This window comes from Chaetodon auriga, chromosome 20 (genome assembly GCF_051107435.1).
Source record: "Chaetodon auriga isolate fChaAug3 chromosome 20, fChaAug3.hap1, whole genome shotgun sequence".
In the NCBI taxonomy this organism is placed as follows: Eukaryota; Metazoa; Chordata; class Actinopteri; order Chaetodontiformes; family Chaetodontidae; genus Chaetodon; species Chaetodon auriga.
The window spans coordinates 14,823,407-14,845,683 of record NC_135093.1 but is presented as its reverse complement, the minus strand read 5'-3'; the positions used below and the strand labels follow the sequence as shown (position 1 = coordinate 14,845,683).

The 22,277-nt window shown below is 43.8% G+C and overlaps 1 protein-coding gene across 2 annotated transcripts in view; it reads left to right on the top strand.

Moving 5' to 3' along the window:
- The window catches only part of gas7b (growth arrest-specific 7b), a 48,423-nt gene that overhangs the window by 14,018 nt on the left and 12,128 nt on the right, over positions 1-22,277 (top strand). The window contains exons 2-8 of one of the 2 annotated variants that reach the window (XM_076759842.1): positions 3,030-3,147; positions 10,277-10,354; positions 11,426-11,514; positions 13,180-13,236; positions 16,654-16,743; positions 18,002-18,117; positions 19,259-19,333. In XM_076759842.1, the coding sequence (XP_076615957.1) occupies positions 3,030-3,147; positions 10,277-10,354; positions 11,426-11,514; positions 13,180-13,236; positions 16,654-16,743; positions 18,002-18,117; positions 19,259-19,333 (623 nt within the window). The remainder of the gene's footprint in view (positions 1-3,029; positions 3,148-10,276; positions 10,355-11,425; positions 11,515-13,179; positions 13,237-16,653; positions 16,744-18,001; positions 18,118-19,258; positions 19,334-22,277) is intronic. The other variant, XM_076759843.1, reaches the window with a different exon arrangement.

Sequence of the window (22,277 nt, the reverse complement as noted above, 5' to 3'; positions counted from 1 at the left end):
AGAAAAAAACAACATTAGCTGGGATTAAATGATGAAAACTGATTTATCTTGGCTTAGTAGTGGTTGTGGATCAGTGACAGATGAGACACCCAGACCCAAATGCCTCTGAGTTTCACTGTGTAGCCGTTCATTAAATTGTAAGGGCCTTAAAGTGGCCCCTGCATTATCATCACTTCCTGGCCCTCTGTGTTGACACCTGTATGTTTCCAGGTGGTTTTACACTGGTGCGTATTCTTCAATAAATTTGTGTTCAGGCTGGACAGACTAACAGGGAGTACATTCAACTGGCTACATATAAACTGCATAAACTCCCTCACATACAGAGTGGGAGGAATGAGGGGTCAATAGGGGCCAGCAGCTCTTTTTTTTTTTTTTTTTTTTTTTTTTTGCTCTGGGCCCCCCCTTAGCAGATCAGTGTGCTTGCTCTGTGCTGTTTTCACTCAGTTCTGCACCAGAACAGTGAAAACAAATGCACTATGAGCCATGTTTTCTGACTTAGGAGCAACACGTGTGGAACAAGTGAAGGGCGCCTTCTCCTCTGCACACAGTCATGTACTGCAGCGCTGCACTGCCTCTCTTCTGTAACTGTATCTGTGGTTTGGCCGCCTTATTGACTTTCTTCTCTAGTTTCTTTTTCGGTCCATAAACATGTGATCCTGTGTCGCTGACAGATTGGGAATAGCTCAGATTTTCTTTAATGGCATGTTGGAGTTTATCCATTGTTACATCCAGGACTACTTTTCGCTGCTGTCGGAAATGACGGGACTATTTAAGAAAATCTGCTTCTCAAAGGCACACGAAGGGCAAATATAACAGTGACCACCGAGACCATCAAAGTGAAAACATTGCTGCAGTGCTGTCAGAGACTGTGTAATTACATGTAGTCATAAGTCACCCGGGGTTGACATGCATTCATACTCTCCCTCTTGTGAGACCAGAGGGCTCTGGGTTTCTTCCTCCAGCTCGGGCCCAGAGTGACTTCACTCTCTGAGGTGACGCAGCTTCTACCTCCAAGGCCGGTTTATGCTTAAATTAAATACTGCTCGATCACAGCTTAGAAGTGGGGGATGAGATGGTAAATATCTGTGAAGAAATGCTGCCTTAGAGCTGGTATTCACCATCCTCCCTCTGGTGTGTCTTATGATAATGAATAGCGTTCCTGTTTCCCCTCACCCACCCTGATCCAAGCACATCTCCGCCGTGGCCTCCTAAGACTTTTCAGAGTCAGAGAAGAGAATTCACTCCTGATTACAGCTGAACTGACCCATCGCCATCCTGATTAGTCCAGGATATAACATATAGCTTGTCGCTGACCAATGAACTGTCACTGACAGGATCAGCCATAGTTTGCAAGCTAATGAAGCTAACTTTAGCTCCATGAATTGGCTAAAAAGGCCATCCCTTAGTGACTTTTTAAGATTTCCACCTAATATGTCTTAAAATGATGCACATGTGCATTTGTGTGTGTCCACCTGGCCCCACCCACACACTCCAGACTTTATACCAGGCTGCAACACACTCATAAAACACTTATCTATGGTCTGGGAAAAACAGGAAAACATGGGACATTTATGGATGAACAATTGATATTACAAACAGTAATAACTGACCTTGTTTTGTAGTTTGATGTGTCCTGTCAGCAGTTTTACAGACGTTTTATATTTGGGGGTCTATGGGAAAATGCTTAAAAAGCTACATAGCATTGTTCTTGTATTGCAGCGTAGAGCTACTTAATCCTAGTATTGGTAAGTATGATGAGGAAAAATGGCAGATCAGGCAGTTCTTATGTGTTTGGCTGCTGACATAATGGACATTAAAGACCGAAGTTAGATTTTTTGTTTACCATTCATATTTCCACTGTATGTTTCAGTTTCAACGTGACACAACAAAAAGCTTTTTGAATGTGGACTAACCAGTGTGCTCAGTGACTGTAATGCTAAAACAGGCACCAGGTTTGGCTGGGGTGTGCTGGAGTGTAAACTCCACCGAACTAATAAAGAGCAGGATGCAGCTGCGAACATGAACTTACACTCTGATAGCATCCAGGACTGCTAGACACTGAGAAAATACTACACACAGTGAGCGTGCAAGTCGAGAACACAGGGTTTTCTAATGTGACCTATAGCCCAAAACATAACATAGTATGAAACTCTCCTCTTTCATTAGCGGACATGCTAACATTTGCAGCTTACATTAGAGCAGTTTAATCCATTCCTTACATGTTTACCCTCCAAACTCTTTAAGCGCCATGCACAGCACTTCAGCATGCAGAGAAAGCCAAACGCTTGGCAGGCCTTCCCTGCGTAGTTATGCTCGTAAAGCTGTGATTGGACAATCGCTGTTCAGAGATGGGGTGTAGCAAATGCTCATTTACAGTGTGCCTGTGATTGCTGCAAAGCTGAATCATATCTAGCCTGCAGAGACTGGATTGAGTTTCCTTGCAGTTACTAACACTAACCTCTTGTAGATGCTTTAATGAGTGGCCATGGACCCCTGTAACCAAACTGGAGCTGATATAGAATTTCATCCGGCTCTCCAAACAGCATCTCCATAATGTGTTACAATGGTCTCAGCCTGTTGTTCTCGTGCTAATCAGGAGCAGATGTGTGCAGCTTGCCTACACGCTCTCTCATGGTCTTCTCGTGTATGCTGGAGCCCGGGGTCTCAGTCCAACTGCAGAGGCAGTTTGTTGTTCTTTGTGTGGCAGCAGCGGCGGCTCAGCCTGCTCTGCTATGATGTCATTGGTTGCTGGTTGTGAAATACTTGAGGAAATGAGAACCTCATTGAACCCGAGCTGAGTGCTGCACATTTCTGCTGCATCTCTTGTGCAGCCTGATCTTTAGTGGTTTTGTTTTATCTCCTTTTATCTGTTTATCTCCAGCAGTTGTTTCAGTTGAGACAGACCCTTGAGACATGAATCTTTGTCTTGGATGCATCTTGGTGTTTAAATTAGCCTCCAGTGTGGTGTTGAGCCTGTTTACGGTTACTGACACGTACTGATGGTCTTGTTGCTTTTTCTGTTTTGACAGAGGACAGCATCTCTGAGTCAGCTCCCTGTTGAGGACCTCAGAGACCCCCTGCCTCCTCAGTGGAGGTGCTACATGTCTCCACAAGGGCGGCGATACTACGTCAACACCATGAGCAACGGTAAGATGACATCTAACCGTCCAGGACACATTCTGCTCTGGATGCATAATTTACTTAACTGCTATTACTACTGATATCAGTTTACTTAGCTTAGCATAAAGCTAGCCTGACTCCATACATCTCTAGAGCTGTCTTATTTACACAGTGTGTAACTTAACCCATACACAAACAGGCACAGTGGTACCTACCTGGCAACCTCACTGTGATGAGAAGGCTGCAGGAAGCTAGTCGTAGCCATTGCTATTGTTCACTAAGAAACAGCTCCAGCTAAAACCACAATATGCAGTTTCCAGATTACTGTTTATGTACAGGTCAAGAAAGGAAGGAAGGAGCAAATAAGCATGTTTTCCATCATGTTGAGCTACAAATATTAAGTGTATATAAAGCAAGAGGCATCCGGTGTACCTGTGGATGTCCAGGCAACTGTCACTGGATTACTGTGATACTGGGAAAAACATGATTATCGGGCAAGTTCTGGAGCCGATTTCTGGAAATTTATTAGCGATGGACATCAGCTATCCTCGGCAAGTGTAAGTCACACTGAATCTAAAACTATGTGCTTCATGTCTGTGTCTTCAGATTTGTCTGTTGTGACTCTGAGGAGTACCATTTTTATGCAAATTGCAGTCCTGCTGTTGCTTTTAGAACATCAGCATGCACCTTTCCCTTTTACCTCACACAGTATCTTTGTCTCATATCACTCCCTCCCAACTCTCTAACACCCCCCCCCCCCGGAGAGGTGCGCCTCACAGTTTAAAATTCTCTGATCTGCCACAGTGTGAGAAGAAATAACAGAATATGCTTATGTGACTGTTCGATTTTTAGGAAATGGCAATGTAATCAACATGGCTGAAAGGATCGTTTCAGTTTAGTGCAACATGGGTCTCGTTTTTTGGGATTCTAGCCACATCACCATCTTTACTAACAGCACTCTACTCGCCAAGATGTGGAATTACATATGTTTCGTAAACCCAATTTAGGGTTTTGCTTAAAATCAGTGCTCTGCTTTTAAATTGAAATGATCTTCCCTTACATTTTGTAATGCTGCTCTGACCTTCTGTGTGTGCAGCCTGACATCAGAGGCACATTGCATTGTGGGTCCACACGTAGAAGTTAAAGCACGCATCTGTGAGATGCGACCCCTGAAGTGACACCTCAGACGTTTTCCAACTCTCCCAGTTTTAATCTGTCACTTTGCACAAAAAGGTGTCCTGCCCCGCTCCCTCGCTGCTCTTCGGATTTTAGAACTAAAACAATATTTCTCATTAAAAAAATTTCCGTGGAGGACAAAACAACACCTGAGCGGTTTCATTTGACAGCAATTGAGTTAAACGGCGACGAGTCTGTGTCTCTGCAGCGGTGATGGTACCAGTGAGAGACAGAGGGCGTAGAAGAACTGATACTGCTGATAGTGCCTTGTTTCTGTCAACACAATCACCGCTCAGTGTCTCCCTGAACACACACACACACACACAGGCGCAGAGACAGCTTAATGCCCTCCTCTGTTCCGCAGACATAGCAGCATAGTCTGTCTTTACTATCCCTGGGTGACCTCACTGTAAAACCTGACTGATGATACTAATATCTTGTCTTGGCAGCTCTCGTGTGCCTCTGCCCTTAGGATGTAATAAGGTTTGAAAGTGCAGCTTTCTCACAACCTGTTTGCACCTCGCATCAAAATGGCTCTTGCGTCCAGATTGTATTGAGATATAATTTAACGTGATTACATCTATACCTGGTGTTTTTATGTGTCTCCAGGGTCTCACATTGAGATCCAATCAGTCGGTCCAGCTTCAGTGCTCTTGTTCTTCTTCTGTCTTATGTTCTTGTCTTGTTTGGGTGGGTCCAAAAAGAAAAAAGAAAAAACAACAACAAACAAACAAGAAGAAAAGATGGCAGCCATCTGTGAAACTGCGCTATTGTATGGACTGCATGCAGAGGCGTGCACTCGCACTCGGACAAACAGTTGAAGAAGAGGGTCCCATTTGTTACCGAGCAACACCTTTTATTTCCACCCACAAAGCTGTTGTACGTATGTGGGCTGAAAACACGGTTGCATTTACGGTTGTGTTCAATTAGGTCTGGCACATCAGAATTCATCTGTGAGACTTTGCAAAATATTCAAAGCTTGGTGACGTAGGCACCACTTGCAGGGCTAGATGGTGAGCTAATGCTAATGCTCACACACTCACTACTCCCAGTGTAAAAGACGCTCAGTGATTTCATCTCATGACTGGTAAATGAGACTTTAGACACATGAATTGTCATCATTTTGCATCATCACTGACAGCTTTCCACATCTATAAAATGAAAGCAGTGCTAGCTGCTAACAGAAGGTGCAGACCATGGACAAAACCAGCAGCCGGACTGAGCCTGCTGTGAAGAGGGCTTCAGTACGATTGTGACTTAAGGACATATTGCCTGCAAGATCATTTGGTAACCACGGTAACATGTATGCGCATGAGTATGGAGATTGGTCAGTGTGAACATGAACCGGCCCAGACCACACTGAGCCGCACTGCAGGTGTGAAAGTGCCTTAAATCACCCACACGAGGCGCAGTGACTCACCTGTGCCCTTTATATAAGAGATATTGTGGCTTCGCAGTCACTTAAGAGTGTAACCAGCTTCACATCAGAGCTGCTCACTTCATGTAAGTCTCTGATCGCGGTTGCAGTGGTCAGGTTGTGGCCATGAGACGGGATCTAGAATTAGCCGAGGGCTCCACCCATCCACGAGTCCGGGGGAGTCGCTCCTCCCTTTCCTCCCCTCCCTCTCTATTTTTGACCATCTTGAGCGCGTCGTTATTAGACGCTTTAGCAGTGGAGATCAGAAACGTTTGGCTTGGCCTCTGTGTTATTCCTGTGGGAATATGACAGATCTGTTTTGTCTTCATGTGACAGGGTGTGGAGGCTTCCCTCCACTGTTAAAACTGATCCTATTCCAAAGGGACGGAGTCAGAAATGACAAGAGTTCCACAACATTTCCTCGGGGAGAAAATGATTAATTTTTCATAACTTTTTGCACATGAAAAAAACATCTGTATCCTGGCTCATAAATAAAGCAGTGTTGTTGCTGTGGTGGTGTAAAAGTGGCCTCTGAGGGCACAGTAAACCTCCAGGACTTCTCTTTTTTTCCGTGCCTTCGCTGCATGATGACTAAATGAAAGCCTGGAGAACGCTCGGCGGCGTTCTGTACGACGGCCCTGTGCTTCTTTCAAACTCACCGCCGCAGCAGCTGTTTCCAAACAAACCCGTCCGATAACATTTCTTTTTCTGAAACGTTCAGTATTTATAGCATCTCCGCTATTTTCACCGGGCCTCCCTTTTGTTACTCTAAAGTTCAGCCAGATTAGATGCTGTCCTGCGTGTGTGTGTGTGTGCGTTTGTGTTTCAGCGTCGCCATAGTAACGGAGCCGTGTGCGTGGGTGAGGCCTGCATGTCCTTGTGTCGGAGCTTTGTTTTTCTTTTTTTTTCGAGGTTTTCCTTCCTGTGTTGCTGGGTGCAGCGGTGCACGGCGCTGCGGTTTGTACCAGCCGTCTCCTCAGGCTCTCCCCCTCATCCCAGTCTGACCAGTGGGCTCCTTTCTAAACACACCAAGCCAAATACTCAACGGTCCCAGCGCTCATGCTGTAGATTTGCAGCAGACGCACAATCCCCTCAGTTACCGCGTGTTTCTGAATGGAGTCTGAGTCACATGTTAAGCTCTAATTAAACAGCATGATGTGTTTTTCCTGCGTACATCGACCCTGGAAATGCACCATCCTGTAACCTATTGAGAAAACGTCAGTATGTTTGTTTTGCTTCAAAGTCTGTGGCTCTCTTTGGTCACATGGCCACTAAAATGTCTTCTTCTTATCCACAGTATCCAAAACACCCACTCGGGTGAAGCACAGGACCAGAGTTTACAGGCTGAATATGCTGGAGTCGCCACTGGTCCTCTAGCGTCTGTTTCTGTCAGTCTGTCTGAAACAGTGCGACATGTTCTTCAGGGGAACCAGCCACATTTTGAGAACATAAAAAAAACCTCAATTTGTTAACGTTCAAGAAAAATACAGCTCCCAGTTCACCAGCGTGGCTTAACGTCACTGCATTAGTTTCTTCACCCTTCATATTGACTCATCTTTTTATGTTTTTAACTGTAATGTCTACAAAACGTAGCTGCTGTTCAACCCTACTTGTCCCGGCATCATTATGCGATAGTCTATCGTTTGCTTTAGTCTGTCAAAGTGAACAGACTGAGGTCTGCAGGAATTTGTCTTCCTCGGGCAAATTGTTCTTTCATGTCAGCTAGTATTGGCCACGTTTTCAGGTACCTGTTGTCAGTACTAGGAGCCATGTTTTTTCTCGTTATGGGAATATCCGGGAAGATGACGGCAGTGGAAACAGCTTCTTCTTCTTCTTCTTCTTCTTGGGTTTTGTAGCGGAAACAGCTGATCAGTCCTGTGAGTCATGTACGCTACATCAGAACTTACTTGGCAAAGGTGTTTCCATCTCCCATTTAGCACAGCGAGAGCCAAAGATTTTTGGTGACGGTGTGTTTTTTTTAAATTTCAAAATGTGCATAAAAACACCTTAATGGAAACACTTGTAATGACAAATGTCAGCGTGGTTCTGTGCAGCAGAACCCAGACGCTTCGGTTTTGTTTCGGCTTCCTCTCCTGCAAATGTCAACCTTGTTCAGTCTAGATCCTAAGTGATCCTTATTCTTAAATACCACGGATCAGAAAACGCCGCCTGTCCTCACCGTTTGAGTGAGCACTCACGCAGTTGCCCACTCACAGGCGTCGTCTCACGCTAACTTAGCCGGAGTGTTTCTTCTGCTTTATCTTAATGGCTACGAGAGGAGATCCGTTAAGCACTGTCTGTCACCGGTGTTTCCTCTTTGGGATGATACGGAGTGTTAATGGGCCGTGATTGATGAAAAACAGAGACAGGAGGTAGCTAATGCATCATGGACCAGTGTCATATGGTTATGAATAAAATATGGCAGTGTCAAAGCTAACTAGGGCATTTCTCCTTCTCCAATCAGCGATGTCTCGTCTCACTTGCGGTGTAGTTGGCGGACAGTAAGCTGACGCCAGAGCATTTTTGATTTTCGAACCTGCTGTTGACTGTTTTCATTCATACATTCGCTTACACACATCTGCTCCGCCGCAGCTGCTGTCTTCTGCTGTCAGCTACTGACTGCTGCTGCACTCTGGTGAGTGTGATCCAGCGATGACTCCGAATCAGAAAAGCATTAATTGGTGTTTTTATGCTCCATGAAAGGCCGTATCCTCATGCAGCTTGAAGCATTCGATGCTACATGCCATCATTGATATCGTGAATTTACATCATTATGAGCCATGACGGGCCTGAAAAGAGCGGATGAATTATTCCACAGATGGTAAAGTGGGTAAATTGAGCTGACTTGGGTTTATATTCCATAATCAGGGCTATCAAGGCTTAGGGTGATCGACAACTTTTCAGGCTTCAGCTTGTCAGTGACAATGAGACTGATGAGAATCGCTCCTGCTGCTCCTGCATATGTATCACTGGATCTGCAGGTATGCATCTGGCAGGTGCCAAGTCTGATCTCTCACCTGCATAAAAACCTGTTTGACAGACATGATCAGCAATCTGCATTTCAAGAGCCAGTTGCCTAGAAACTAAACCTGTTCCACTCGATTGTCAAACATTGTAGTAAATATGTGGGACTTCACATCTCAGACGCATCTAAAGTCACTCATAAAACAAATAGAAAAAAAGCTGTTTGGCCAAAAATATGCTAAAGGCTGTGTAAGATTTAAGATGATATTGATATTCTAACTGAATTTCTCACCGATATTTTAGCTTCCTGGCTTTGAATCTGTATCATCCACACATCAAATGTAATATAAATTGTTTTTCAGATGCTGTTTTGACTTTTATCCCTTTGGCAGGGCCGAGCTAAGTAGATTACGCTGTATTTTCCTGCATTAATATCCTATTTTTCTCACAGTATTGATTTGTTTATGACAACCCAACAGAGGGAAATTGAGGCATTTAGGGCCGGTGAGTAAAGGCTGTGCGCTGGTGTAGTACATCAAACGTGAAGGCACAGCCTCTGTCCATAAGCCTGCTGCCAGTTATCCCCACCATGCGTGTCATTTGAGCTGATGGGCTTGGCTCAGTTGTGTCCTCTGCTAAGCGGCGCCAAATAGAGCGGAGCCAGCCAAAAAGACCCAAATGAAATAAGAGCTCTTTACATGTCCGTGCCTCTTCTTTCCATGTTGACAGTAAGGGGCTAATTGAGCTCAGTGTTGCAGTGAGAATGGACCCTCGAGAGTAAAAATCAAAGAGAGCCCCTTATATTAGGGTCATTGTCAGTGATGGTTTTTGTGTCCTCGTCTAAGATTTTATCCAGAGTCACATAAGGTGACTGAGGGTGCTGTAAAATGTGCTTCCGACTGCTAATGTTAGCCAGTTCAAAACAGTCGACGAACTTGGGAGCCATGACTATTGACATTTGTGATTGATGAGTCGAACTCCAGACTTCTGAATAAACCTCCATATCTCAGATTGGTCCAGTGTCACAGATTGCTCTGGTATTGTGCTCAATGGCAGCAATTTCAGCAGGTTGGAGAAACCTGTCAGAGCTTTTTAGGCTGATTAATCATCATCTTCCTGCAAAGGTAGCCAGCTATCAAGCTACACAAGAAAAAGGAAAAATAGCCACAAAATTGGTGGCAGAGGTGGAAGAAATTCACCAGCTGCACAGGTTGTCGTACACTGACTTCCAGAAATAGCAACTCTTCACTTGACATATTTCTCTGACTGTCATGCCAAACGTTAACTGCTCCCACTTTCAACCAGACCCCACTGCAAAACCTGAACACAGGGTGTGAATGAATCAACATAATGTCAGTCTAATTACTGGGCTAGTCATCACAACAAGTACTGTAAGATACTGTAAGAGCTGTGCTCCAGTTTAACTGCTGACTGCAGCAAGTGCCAAATGTGCACCCGTGGATGGATTCACTTCTTCTTATTGTTGCCCACAAATGCTTCCAAGACTGTTAACAAAATGACAGAAAGAACATGACAGCTGGTGCTGCTCTCCTCATGTCATTGTTTTTCTTCCCCTTCTCCTTCTGAACATCCTGTCAGAGACGACATGGGAGAGGCCGTCCAGTACACCTGGGACTCCCAAGATGTCCCTCCGACACAAGAACTCCCTGCCTGCAGGTACTACAGATCTATCTCTCTCCGTCTGAACTCTATCACTTCAGCTTCCTTAAGTTTTAGTGCCCTCGGGCTGTGAATTCTCCTAAAATTCCACGGTGGCACAAAGCACCCGCTCATGCACACCAAACACATACACACAGACACTTCCTGTGACTAATTTTATCTGTAGTCTCAACTGCAGAACTAAGGGCTCCTCTGTCTTTCTGTTGGCCCTGCACTAAAGGCAGATAAACAGAGAGAGCCAGTAAGGTTTTCGAGATGGGTCCCCCTCTAAAGAGGGCTCAAATAAGGGGAGCGGCCTTTGTGCATTTGTATTACCTTCAGCATAAACAACTACTTTATTCATTATAAAGTAAGTGTTTAGTAAGTAGCGATTTACTAAATTTAATGAATTGAATAGATAGACACCACAAAAACTAATTCTCGTGTAGAGCTCGGTTGTTACTAATACACCCAGTAACTGTGTAGCTACCTGGAGTTGTGATTGTTGTGTAGCTAACTGAACCAACTAGCAAAACTTAGCATTAGCTTCTGTGACCTGTTAGGTTTCAAGAGTGAAAGAGACATTTATTAATGTTCATATTAAAGCTCATACACATTATACAGTATGCCTCAAATTACAAAACATTGAGCTGTTGACATTAGCATTAGGACAAATGAGGTTAGGTTAGCATAAATGGACATTTCTTGCTTGTTTTAAACTGCATGGATATTGCTACAAGTCACGCTTACACTTACAGAGCATGACAGCTAAGTTTGATATGTCATTTGAGGGACAGCTTGTGATGGTACAGTAACTTCTTGGTTCATAGTATATTTATTTGCACATTGCTGAAGTCTAGCTAAGACATGCATGAAGTTTTAATGGTGAAACCCAATTTTGTAAGGCACTAGTTTAAAACTAGCTAGAAGTTACTATGAACTTAAGAAAGACTTCACACACAAACTTGCTTCTATGCAGCTAGTGTGACCATATCCAGAGCTTTGACTAGCTCTAGCCCTTTAAAGACATTCATCAAGCCAAATGACTAATTTCAATAAATGTCTTTCTCTCTCCGTCGTTCTCTCCAGTGAATGGATTTCACTCAGGTGGTAGTCCCTTGCATCATTTGGAGCATTCACACAACAGTCTGGTTAGGAAGAGCAGTACGGAGCCACAGGTAAAGCCGTCTGACTATTGTTATCCCTATTCTTTGACAACATAGTACACACCCACCGCAGTCTAGAAAATTTGTTGAGTGAGCATCACCTCTGGCTGAAAGTTTCCACTGAGCTATGTCATACTTGCCTTTTTTACATCACTGTCATTTCTCATGCACACAACGCATTATTTGCATTTTTGCAGACGCCCCCGAATGTGATCAAACTATCAGCAGAGAGAAAGGTTTCAAATTAAGTACAAACACTTATGCGGGTGGATCATGGCGTTTTTGCCTCGATTTGACAGTGTAGAGAGACAGGAAACTGAGTGGGACAGAGAGACAGGTATGACATGCCACAAAGGTCCAGCCGGAATCAAAGTATGAGTTTTTCACCAGTTATGTGCAGTTTAGACATGCAGACGCAAATCATCAATATTATCATTCAGTTGCAGTCGTGTTTCTTGCCACCTGACAAATATAGGTCCAGCGTACACACTCTTTTAACTCTGTTTTGGCCTCCACCACCTTGTGGCCGACCCTCACTTTAACTGTCTCCTGTTTGGTAGTGGGCTGGTTGAAGCTTTTACACAGCTGCCTGCTGCTCCTGCAGACAGAGATGATGAGAGCTGAGAGAGAGCCAAAACAGTGAGGTTTAACAGCAGCCTGTATCACCAAAACAATAAGCTAAAAGTCATTAAAACGCTCCCTGCAGGTGAGGGGAACGACAGTTTTGGGTGATAATTCGAAGCGGTTTTATCACTACAAGCCCCCCTTTCATATTACATGTGGACATTTAATCCATTAAAATAGTGATTAATGCAGCTTTAAGGTTCAGTACCCAGCCCCACCTTTTGTAGCATCTTTATACAGTCATAAAAATAAACCACAGCCTGTTTTTGATAATAATAATGATGCATGATGTAGTCTTTCCACATTTCAGATGATCAAACCCCTCTCTCTTTCGCCTCTCATTATTAATGGAGAGGCTGATGGCAGTTAGAGCAGATTAATCCCTCCTACAGTATCTGTTCCCTTGATCATAATTAACCAGGCAGTCCGGGTGCAGTTATACAGGATCCACCCACCACTTATTCACTCTGTCTCCTCATTTCCCCCCTTTTCTGCATCTTACACTTGTGCAGGCATATGCCCCAAATCTCCCATTCAAATAGTCTCAACATACTTTCACTGCTGAGGATTCAAGGTCCTGTTTTTGTTGATATGTTTCATTTTTTGGGAGAGGAAGTGTGGAACTCCCTACTCCCCACTACATTTCGCTTTATATTTATGCTTCTTTGCTAATTTCTGTCCCCTCCATACGCTCTCTCCCACTGTTGGTTAATCTCAGCACACTGGAAATTTCTCTATTCTAAGCTTAAGTGTTAAATCACACACACATACATCCACACTCACACACAAAGAGAGCGAAAGCCAACCATGCTTTGCTTTGCTCTGCAGAACTATCCTCCCTACTCTGCACAGCAACACACGCACACACTAACACACATACATACACACCAGCAGCAGCAGCAGAAGCAGAGGCAGCACCAGACAGACGCTAACAGCGCTCGCCAGGAAAACAACTGTGTTTGTGTGCGTGTGCGAGTGACAGTGTGTGTATGTTGAGCAGTCATGTCTGACACGGAGGACGGTGGATTTGACGGAGCGTCCTTCTTCTCTCAGCAGAGCCCGGGATCAACGTCGCCCACCAGGAAACAGAACAAGGAGACCACGGTCACGGTGAGTGGGGTAACTGATGGGAACTCTTAACTCTCCACGAACTCACCCCGGCTCTCTACAGTAGCCCTGGAGGACCAGATTTCAGTATTTTTTCCTCAACTTTGTAAAGGATAATATAGGAAAATGCAGTTTCCAGGAGTGCACCTTGCCCAGCTGGGATTTATTTTTCCAGATACATATTCGCTGCATCAGTTGTGGCCATAAAATACATTAACACATTGTGATAACATACAAACTGAATCTTGACTATATGAGAACCATAAATGTGTTGAATTTCCACCTCAGTGTTGCTCTCTGTCACCACTGTGAGAAGTGTTTGCTGCTTGTTTTCAGTTGCTAGTGTACAGATACACAGTGACATCATCCCATCCAGCATCCAGATGATTTCTCCTCTGTTGTCAGGTCGTTGCATCCTGTTGGGCCTCACACTTAGTAAATAGCAGAGGTGTTGCTGCTTTGCCGTTGTGGCTTTCATTTTCTCAGGACTTTTTTTTCTTACTGTGCATCTGAAACCACAAGCTTGAGATTCGGTGACGGGGGGGCATGTCTCGGCTTCCATAGCAACCAGGGTGATGCTATTGATAAGCAGATAGTTATAACAGGAATCATGAGGGAAAGAGAGGTGAGGAGGGCTACACTTGGCACCAGTTTTAACTGCTGCTGATACTGCAGGCTAAAGGCCAAGACTTGAACAGATCATTTGACCCTTGGCCAAGCCCTTTTTCCATTTCAGCATGGTGCGTATGCAGTTTCTAATTATAGGAGTGGCAGATATGCCACTTGAAATTCACACTACTTTTTTAATAATGGGTCCATTATTGATTATAGACAGAAGTAGACAAAAGCAGCTTCTCATTTTTAGCTGACGACTGTTGATTTTGCTAAAAAGAGAACTGTCTTTAGCAGCTTTAGCTAGCTAACACTAACTTTGTGGATTAGTGTGAAACACTATCTCTGGCTGATGGTACATGTCCCAGACAACAGTCATGGAAAAGCATTCTTGTCGTGCAGGTAAGCTAGTTATAATAACTGAGGAAAAAAAGAATGCTTATTATAGAAAAACATACTGAGGCAAACAACACAGGTTAGATTTATGCTTTGTTGTTCATATTTTTAAATGCTGTTTTCCAAACTTTTACAAGATAAAAGACGTTTAGTGCGAGAACCAGTTGATTGAGATTTGCGAACATACACTAACTCGGATCACAAGATTTTTCCTGAGGTTGCTTCCCCAAATCCAACAAAGGACAGAGATGCTAATGAGCTGCTGATGTCTTCTTAAGCTCTGATAGAGTAGCATCCAATATTAGCTTGTCTAGCTTAGCGAGTGAATGTTCCAGTCCTGAACGATGCTTTTTCTAACTTGTAACCATGCTAAATAATTAAGTTAACTAATGACATGCCTCCTTTTTGCTTTGGAGGTAACGCTTGTCTACTGTTGTGAGTAGTAAGCTAGTTACACGTACATGCTAACGTTTGCCGCTTATGCTAAAGCAAATAAACACACTGTAACCTGTTCTTTGCCAGTTCACACTTGTGTTTTTGATGTTTGAAAGGCAGTAGACACCACCCTCCAAATTCTTCACATACTGAATATCTGTTATAATGCACAAACCGTTCAATATTCAGACAAATCCAAAGCTCGGCAGGCCTGCCGTGCCCCGTTACGAATGTTAAGCTAATATTGGACATTCACTGTTAAGAGGAGGGGGTTTAGTGAATGTCAATTGATCGAGGTCAACAGAGGTCAGGAAAGAAAGTGCTGGAAGCAGTGTGTGGGCATGAATGCAAACAAACTAAGCCCTTCACAGGAGACTGTTGGAAGTAGCCTTGCCCTCATCTTCACCAGAGGAAGTCGGGGTCAGTTTAAAGCCCTGCTAGCTGTCAACCTCTGGACCTCAGCAGTGATTAAATAGAGTCACTACCTCAAACAAATTATAAGCTTCATAAGCCAAGATAAGGTTGAATTAGAGGCCTTTTTCTTCTTCTTGCATTTCAATCTGAATATTGGCTCTGGAAAAGTCATCAGCTGAACCACATTTGTCGATTTGCTCTGGACGGCGAGGCTTTGGCAATGGAAGAGAGTGCTCTCTGGTGCCACTGAAGTTTTTTAAATAGAAACAGTGCATCTTTGCTGCAGGCTTTTTTACCTCCTGAGGTTAATTGGAATGAATGTGAGAGAGGATGAGGCTCTTTTTGTTTGCACCAGAGTTCTTGCCTAACCTGGGGTCAGCCTGTGTCTCCTTATTGCGAAGACATGGTTTTTAATTTAGTTTCTTTTTGAACTGTGTGGTTTCTTCCTCCTCCTTTTGTCTCTATTTCTTTTCTTCTTTCCTTAACGTGAAAAATGGAATTGGCAGCTGAAGAGGCAGCAAGTTCCTCATTTTCAGAGCAAACCCGAGGTTTTGTTCTGACTTTTGTTGTATCCAAAGCAGCTGTGATGTCAGAGAATTTTATTGTCCTCTGTGCGTGCATTTCATAAGAGGTTAAAGGTGATTGTCTTCTACCTTCCCCACCTCCCTAGAGGTTTAAATGAAAAATATAGAAGCACGGCACTAAGCCCCTGAGCACAGAAAGTACGAGAGTGCCATGCATTGCATACCATCCTATTGAGCGCAACCCCAGAGCAGAACCAGGCAGCTCACAGCAGGGAGCCCTGAAGCCCATGGATTCAACATCACTGCTGCTGGGAGAATGAGCAGCGCACAATTAACTGCACTAAGATAATTAAAGGCAATCTTTGAGAATCCATTTCACTGATTGCAGCAGGCCAAAGTAGAAGTTTAGAGTGTCGTGGTAGAGAGCTGAACGATGAATCCCAAAAAGACTGAGAACCACAGTGGCTCTGCATCGACAACAAGGACCCGAGGACGGGACGAATGGAGAAAAGTGAATGAACAACGCTGGGTCGATTGGAAATGTCGTCTTTACTTTGGCGTGCTCACGGAGCTGCAGAGATGAGTGTTGCCAAAGCAACAGAGTGCAGACTACCTTGAATACCAGAGCAAAAGTGTGTGTGTCTCTGTGTGTGTGCCCATGTATTACTCACGTTGCAGGGACATAAATCTGTTTACACAGTCACATTGTGGGGACTCGCCGAACAAAATGCAGATCCCCATAATGCAAATCATTGAATTTTAGGATGAAGACTGGGGTTAAGGTTAGGTTTAGGCAAGTTATGGTTATGGTTAGGGTAAGTCTCCAGGAAATGAATGTAAGTCTATGTAATGTCCCCACAAGTGTCGAAAACCTAACGTGTGTGTGTGGAACAATAATAGTGCTGCTGTACAGTACAGTGGCATCAAAGCAAAGTTGTCTGTCATGATAATATAAACGGCCCTATTAAACTGCCCTCCCTGTTGTGCTCTACCTCTCTCTCTTTCTCTCTCTCTCTCTCTCTCTCTCTCTCTCTCTCAGATTAACTGTGTGACGTTCCCATCTCCTGCGTGCATGCCGGAGCAGCAGCTGCTGAAGCCAAGCGAATGGAGCTACTGTGATTACTTCTGGGTAAGTTCACCTCAACATTTAAGAGGCCATAAATTTGCTGTCTACTGCCCCATTGCAGAAACTGGCTACAACATATGTGAAGGGGGAGATCAAGACCAGTACCAAATAAATTGCAACCCTTTTTCTCAGGCATCACATCATCATGCACAGACTGCTGGAATTAGAGTTTCTAGTTATTCAAGTTTCAGTAATGATGTAAAGCGATGATGATTCATAAGTGGCCAAATGTCCATTTACGACTCACTTTAAAGTGAGTATTAAATGTATTATACAGCGTGGGAAATTAGTGAAACAGGGATTATTTCGGACACAGCCACTGACTCCATGGCAACATTGTACTTCTTGTTCATGTCAGTCAAAGCATGAAGGAACCATACTGTCAGTCAAATGACTAAAAGGCTTTGTGGGAAGGCAGACACTGTCCTACAAAAACAGTGTACTACTGGAAAAAAGAAAAGATCTAGACGAGGACACTTTCTGAGAACCATGCAGTTCTTGAATGTGAATAAGTGGCAACCAAAGACAGAAACACACTTCTTTCAGAAAGTGATTCTGCCTCTGTTGACATTTCTGCTCTCTCCAGTATATCACTAAATGAACATCCCCAAGAGTCCATGTGAGCAAAAACAACACCAGATCCTTTTCATCTTTCAACATGACTCCATATTTATCTCATACTGCCTTCGCTACACGCTGAGAATCAGCATAGGCTCTAATAAGATCCACCAGACAGCGCGGGAGGATCATACTTTACATGTAGCTGGCTGGAGGACAGTGAGCCAGCTGGCCTCTGCTGCTCCGTTCGGACATCTTCCACCCCCGCAGTGTAATCTGTGCCAGGTGTGGTGTGTGGGGCCAACACAATGTGGTCATACACACAGAGGTGACAGTACAGTGGAAAGACAGAAGGATTGGGTAAAAGTGGACGCTAGAGCCAGGGAGTGGCGGGTTTTGGGAAAATAAGTCAGTTTTGATGAATCATGCAATTCTCAGACCTTCTGGTTTTGGTCTAGTCCTGGTTCTCAGGACTAATGTGAGTTTTTGAGCTTTGTTATTAGTTTGTGTACATGCAATTAAGTAAGTGCATGTAGTTAATTCAGCCTTCATCTGATGTTGCTCCATTACTTCTTTATTTGAGGGAGCACGTGGACGGTGTTGTATGTCTGTGTGCTAGTCGGTCAAGGTGTGATTTTCTCATGTTTGCTGTTAAGTGTTTGTTCAATGTGTGTCTCGGGTGCTTCCTCTGTTTATCTTGCAGACTGATAAGAGGGATACCCAGGGCAATGGCTGCATCACAGGATTTGAGGTCTTGCTGCAGAAACAGCTGAAGGGGAAACAGATGCAGAAAGAGATGGCCGAGTTCATACGAGAAAGGTATCAGCTTCATCATCAGCCCTCCCCCCTTTTTGTTCACACACTTCATCCGCAGGGGCCACTATCACCAGCAGGGCTTACGCCTGGGCTTAAGATAAGTCTGTCCCAACTTGGCGTTCAAAGTCCGACCTAATAGATACTGCGGTTGCATCATCCAGACTGAGGCCTTATTCTTGCTAAGACCTGTTGTAAATCTTTCATAAATATGGTATAAATTGTGAAATCAGTTGAAACAGTGTGTTCACAAACACCTGCTTATTGCAGCTACGGCGCACTTTAGACACGGAGGCGTCAACAGGTCGATACAGCGATGCCGCGACAAACTGACAGTGTTCTTTTACAAGGAAAGAAATGACTCAGTGTATTGCTTTTAATGCCGAATTTGCCATGAATGATTGAGAATATTCTGTAGCCACTTTGCAAAGTTTATTCAGATCCTCCTAACTCAACAACGCTCAAACTTGCACGAATGTGTCTGAGGGTGTAGCAGTTACTAATTCAGTGGTGAAATAGGCTTAAACAGTCAGAGTACTCACAAATATCTGTCCATCTGTTTTATCTGAACAATCGTTTATGGCCTCCATTTACGGCTTCTTCTGTTTGTTATTACTGTGGACTGCTTGGCCATCAGCGGTCTCCTGTGCTGGCTGTAAAGCTCTATTAATAGTCTTATCTCAATGTGAATGAAATTGCCTTTTCTTTTTTTCTTTGACCCCCCATAACATTGATGCAAAGTAAGAATAATTAACTGCAAATTAGCAAGACATTGGAAGATTGTTAATAATGTATCCTAGCAACGCACTCTCCTAGGCAGTAGCCATAGTTGCGTGACCATCCACGTGGTCGTGCATCACTAAGACCGGACATAGTTAAGACTAGGCTTGAGCTCATTTGGTGCAATTGACACAAAATCCATTTTGAAGACTGGTCTTAACAACAGTTAGGACCAGGCTTAGTAAAGACCAGTTGGTGTCACACATGGTTGCCATGAAAACCATGCAGTTGTCATTAAAACAAACCATTTCCCTTTTTTGTGCTCATTCATGTACATCACTGTGTTGCACAACACAGAAAATGCACATGGAAACAGTCACATTGCATAAAGACTGTGTGGTAATGAAACTCTCTACTTCCCTCTCAGGATAAAGATAGAAGAGGAGTATGCCAAGAATCTCTCAAAGCTCTCCCAGATCCCTCTAGCAAGCCAGGAAGAAGGGTGAGTGACCCTCCTACATGAAGCATTTTCAGGAGCGAGACAGACCCCCTGTCACTGAAGAGTAGCTTGTCGCACACATGGCTGCATGGAAGATGTGAATCAACATAAAAAAATAAAAATAAAAAAAAAAAAAAGCAAAGAAAGTACACGTCAATACTTGGAAAAGAAGTCTTTCCACTATGCAGCTGCTTTGGAGATGAGGAGGCTGTAAATTATGTGTTTTTGGGCTCCTTCGTCTCAGGGCAGATTTTGTAATAACATTAAAATGGTACTTTATTGCACCATAGAGGGCATATGTCTTCCCAACAAGGTCAAAGGTCAGGGTCAGTTGCAAAACAACAGTCATGAAGCTGGAAGAGATTCAGTGTCAGATGATTGGCAACATGGGCACATAGTATAGAAATGTCTAGAAAGAAACATTACTTTGAAACAATGAGAGTAATGAGCTGATCATAAACAATTCATCTGAAAATATAATTGAAAGACTAAAATAACTCTACAGTAACTATAGTTGCAAACTAAGTTCAAGTATGTAGCAGCAGATATGGACCAAGCTGCTTTTTTCCATTTAAAGCAACTGTGTGTAACAATGTCCACTGTGCAAAAGGAGCACCATTAAAAGAAAATAATAACTAGACTTAAAAAAAAAGGCCACAGGGCAGAAGCTAAAATGCTGATATCAAGGAAATTTCTGAATTAATTCTGAAATATCAACACATCTTGGTCACATTTATTTAAGCCTGGATGCAATCAAGCTTGCAATGTAACATTCACTGTCTTACTGTCTCTTCACCAAACCGCTGAAATGTTAAGTCAGTAACGTTATGTGACATTATGCTCAGTATTTCTGTGTAATGTTCCTACAGATTACATCCAACGTCACTTAAACGGTATCTAATGGGTTATCAGTATGTTGTTTTACCATGAGATGCTGCCATGTGAACATGGTCCATTATCTCTTGCATCATACGTCTACAGAACCTTCTCAACAGTAATTGACTGATGTTAAAGCTGACATCACAGTTGGCTGCTGAAGTGGTAACTTGTCACTTGTTAGCTTGATTGGGCTGCTCCCAGTCTGCATTTAGTACTGGCTGGGAAGAATTTTAAACTCTGGTGGATGTGGAGAACGCTGACATGAGCAAAAAGTTTGTTAACATTAGCAACATTAGCCATCATTAACTACTGGTCAAGCAAGGCCATAGCAGCAAAACCCCTGAGTGTGTTGAACTAATCAAGAATGTGGTCTGTTGTACATGAATTCAAGTTTTCATGAGGAAGACATTGTTTTGTCTAAGTTACATAATCTAGCATTAAAGTCTGTTCTGATTGATTCTGGTCAGTGAAAATAAACGCTAATGTTGAATTAGACAGCCAATTAGTCAGTCGGGCAGACAGCTCCTCAGCGAGCGAGCCAGCCAACCAGGCGAGGCATCCCGGCGTGAGTCTGGGTCTGGAGGCCCTGTCAGTGATGCTGTGAAACAGTATGGCCTTCCTGTAAATCACTAGACGCTTTGATCTCTGTCCTGCAGCATACTTCAGCTATTAAGAGAGAGCAGAGGGAGAGAGGAGAGGAGGTGCAGAAGTAAAGGAGGGGGGGGATAAGAGTGAAGATGAGGGCGGTGAGATTTGAGGAGGCAGGCGTTTAGCTGTGTGTGTTGGGGGTTGTAGGGGAAAGCGAATACAGGGAGACCCTGCAGGGAGAGTTTGCAGCCACTCCTTCTTTCTCCAGTTTGACAACAGAGGGAATATCACGCTGAGGGCAAGTCTTTGTCTGATTCTCCGAGGGGACGCAGGAACATGCAAAGTAAACTAACAGGAAGCTCAGAGAGGTACGGCCAGCTCAAGACACCCACAAAGAGAAGAAGCTGGGATTTGTACGGATGCCACCTACGGCAGCGTTATTAAACTCATCTTTATTAAGAGAGCCCACAAGGACGTGGAGAGAGTGTGTAGTAGTGTGACAAAATGTCCCTCCAAGCATCACAAGCTCCAACATAACTTTCAAAGGGAACAGTTTCAAGAGGCCAAGTGATATATTCAACTTACCTGCCAATCATTTGTAAATTAAGGTCAGATCAGAATAAATGGAATTCATGCAGTTAAGAGTGAGTGGGACATTTTTAATTAAACTACTCAACCTCATTGGCCCTTTTAGCTGAATGTTATTGTAATGTAATCTTTTCCATATTGTGTGAAATGTAATTTGAGGGAACTTAACATAAATCTTGGCACGTCAGTGGATATTCTCCGCATATACGAATCAATCATTCTCAATCCAGCACAAGTTTACGTCAGCTCACATCAGCCTCACAGAAATGATTAGTGTGTGTACACTTTATTTTCCACTCCAAGCAATTATATCAGACCAAGAAAGTGGGCGCACTCTGCGGTGCAAATGAGGCAGCCTGAACACAAGGCTTAGCGAGGCTTACCCTCCCCTGCACTGTTTACGTGCACATAAGATAACCCCCCTTCATATTAGCATGGTAATAGAGGGCTGGAGTGGGATGGAATTGTCCTATATAGAATCCAGATTATGCCAGCCGGCTCAGTCTGCCCACACCCAGAAAAGTGCAACACAATACTTTCATTATGCTCTCCCTCAGGCCAGCTCTGTTGTCAGACAGGACAATCGCTGTTTTGTTGGTCAGTTCCTACTGTCCGAGCAGCCGCAGCCTAGAACCAGCCGTCTATTTATTCCTGAATTTGCCATTTGTTTGGTAGAGACGTGGCTGTGAGGCGTGTGACCACTTTTTATTGCTACCAATGTCACTGTATCAGTTCTGTAGAGTCGGGGGCGGGGAGTGCATTTTGTTGATAAGTGATTGTTTTCACCAGGGACTGTAAGACTGCAGTGACGTGCCAGATGTAATTTGCTGGGTGTTTGGAGTGGTGCAACTTTTGCAGCTTGGAAGCATGAGCTAGAAACAAAGGGCTAACT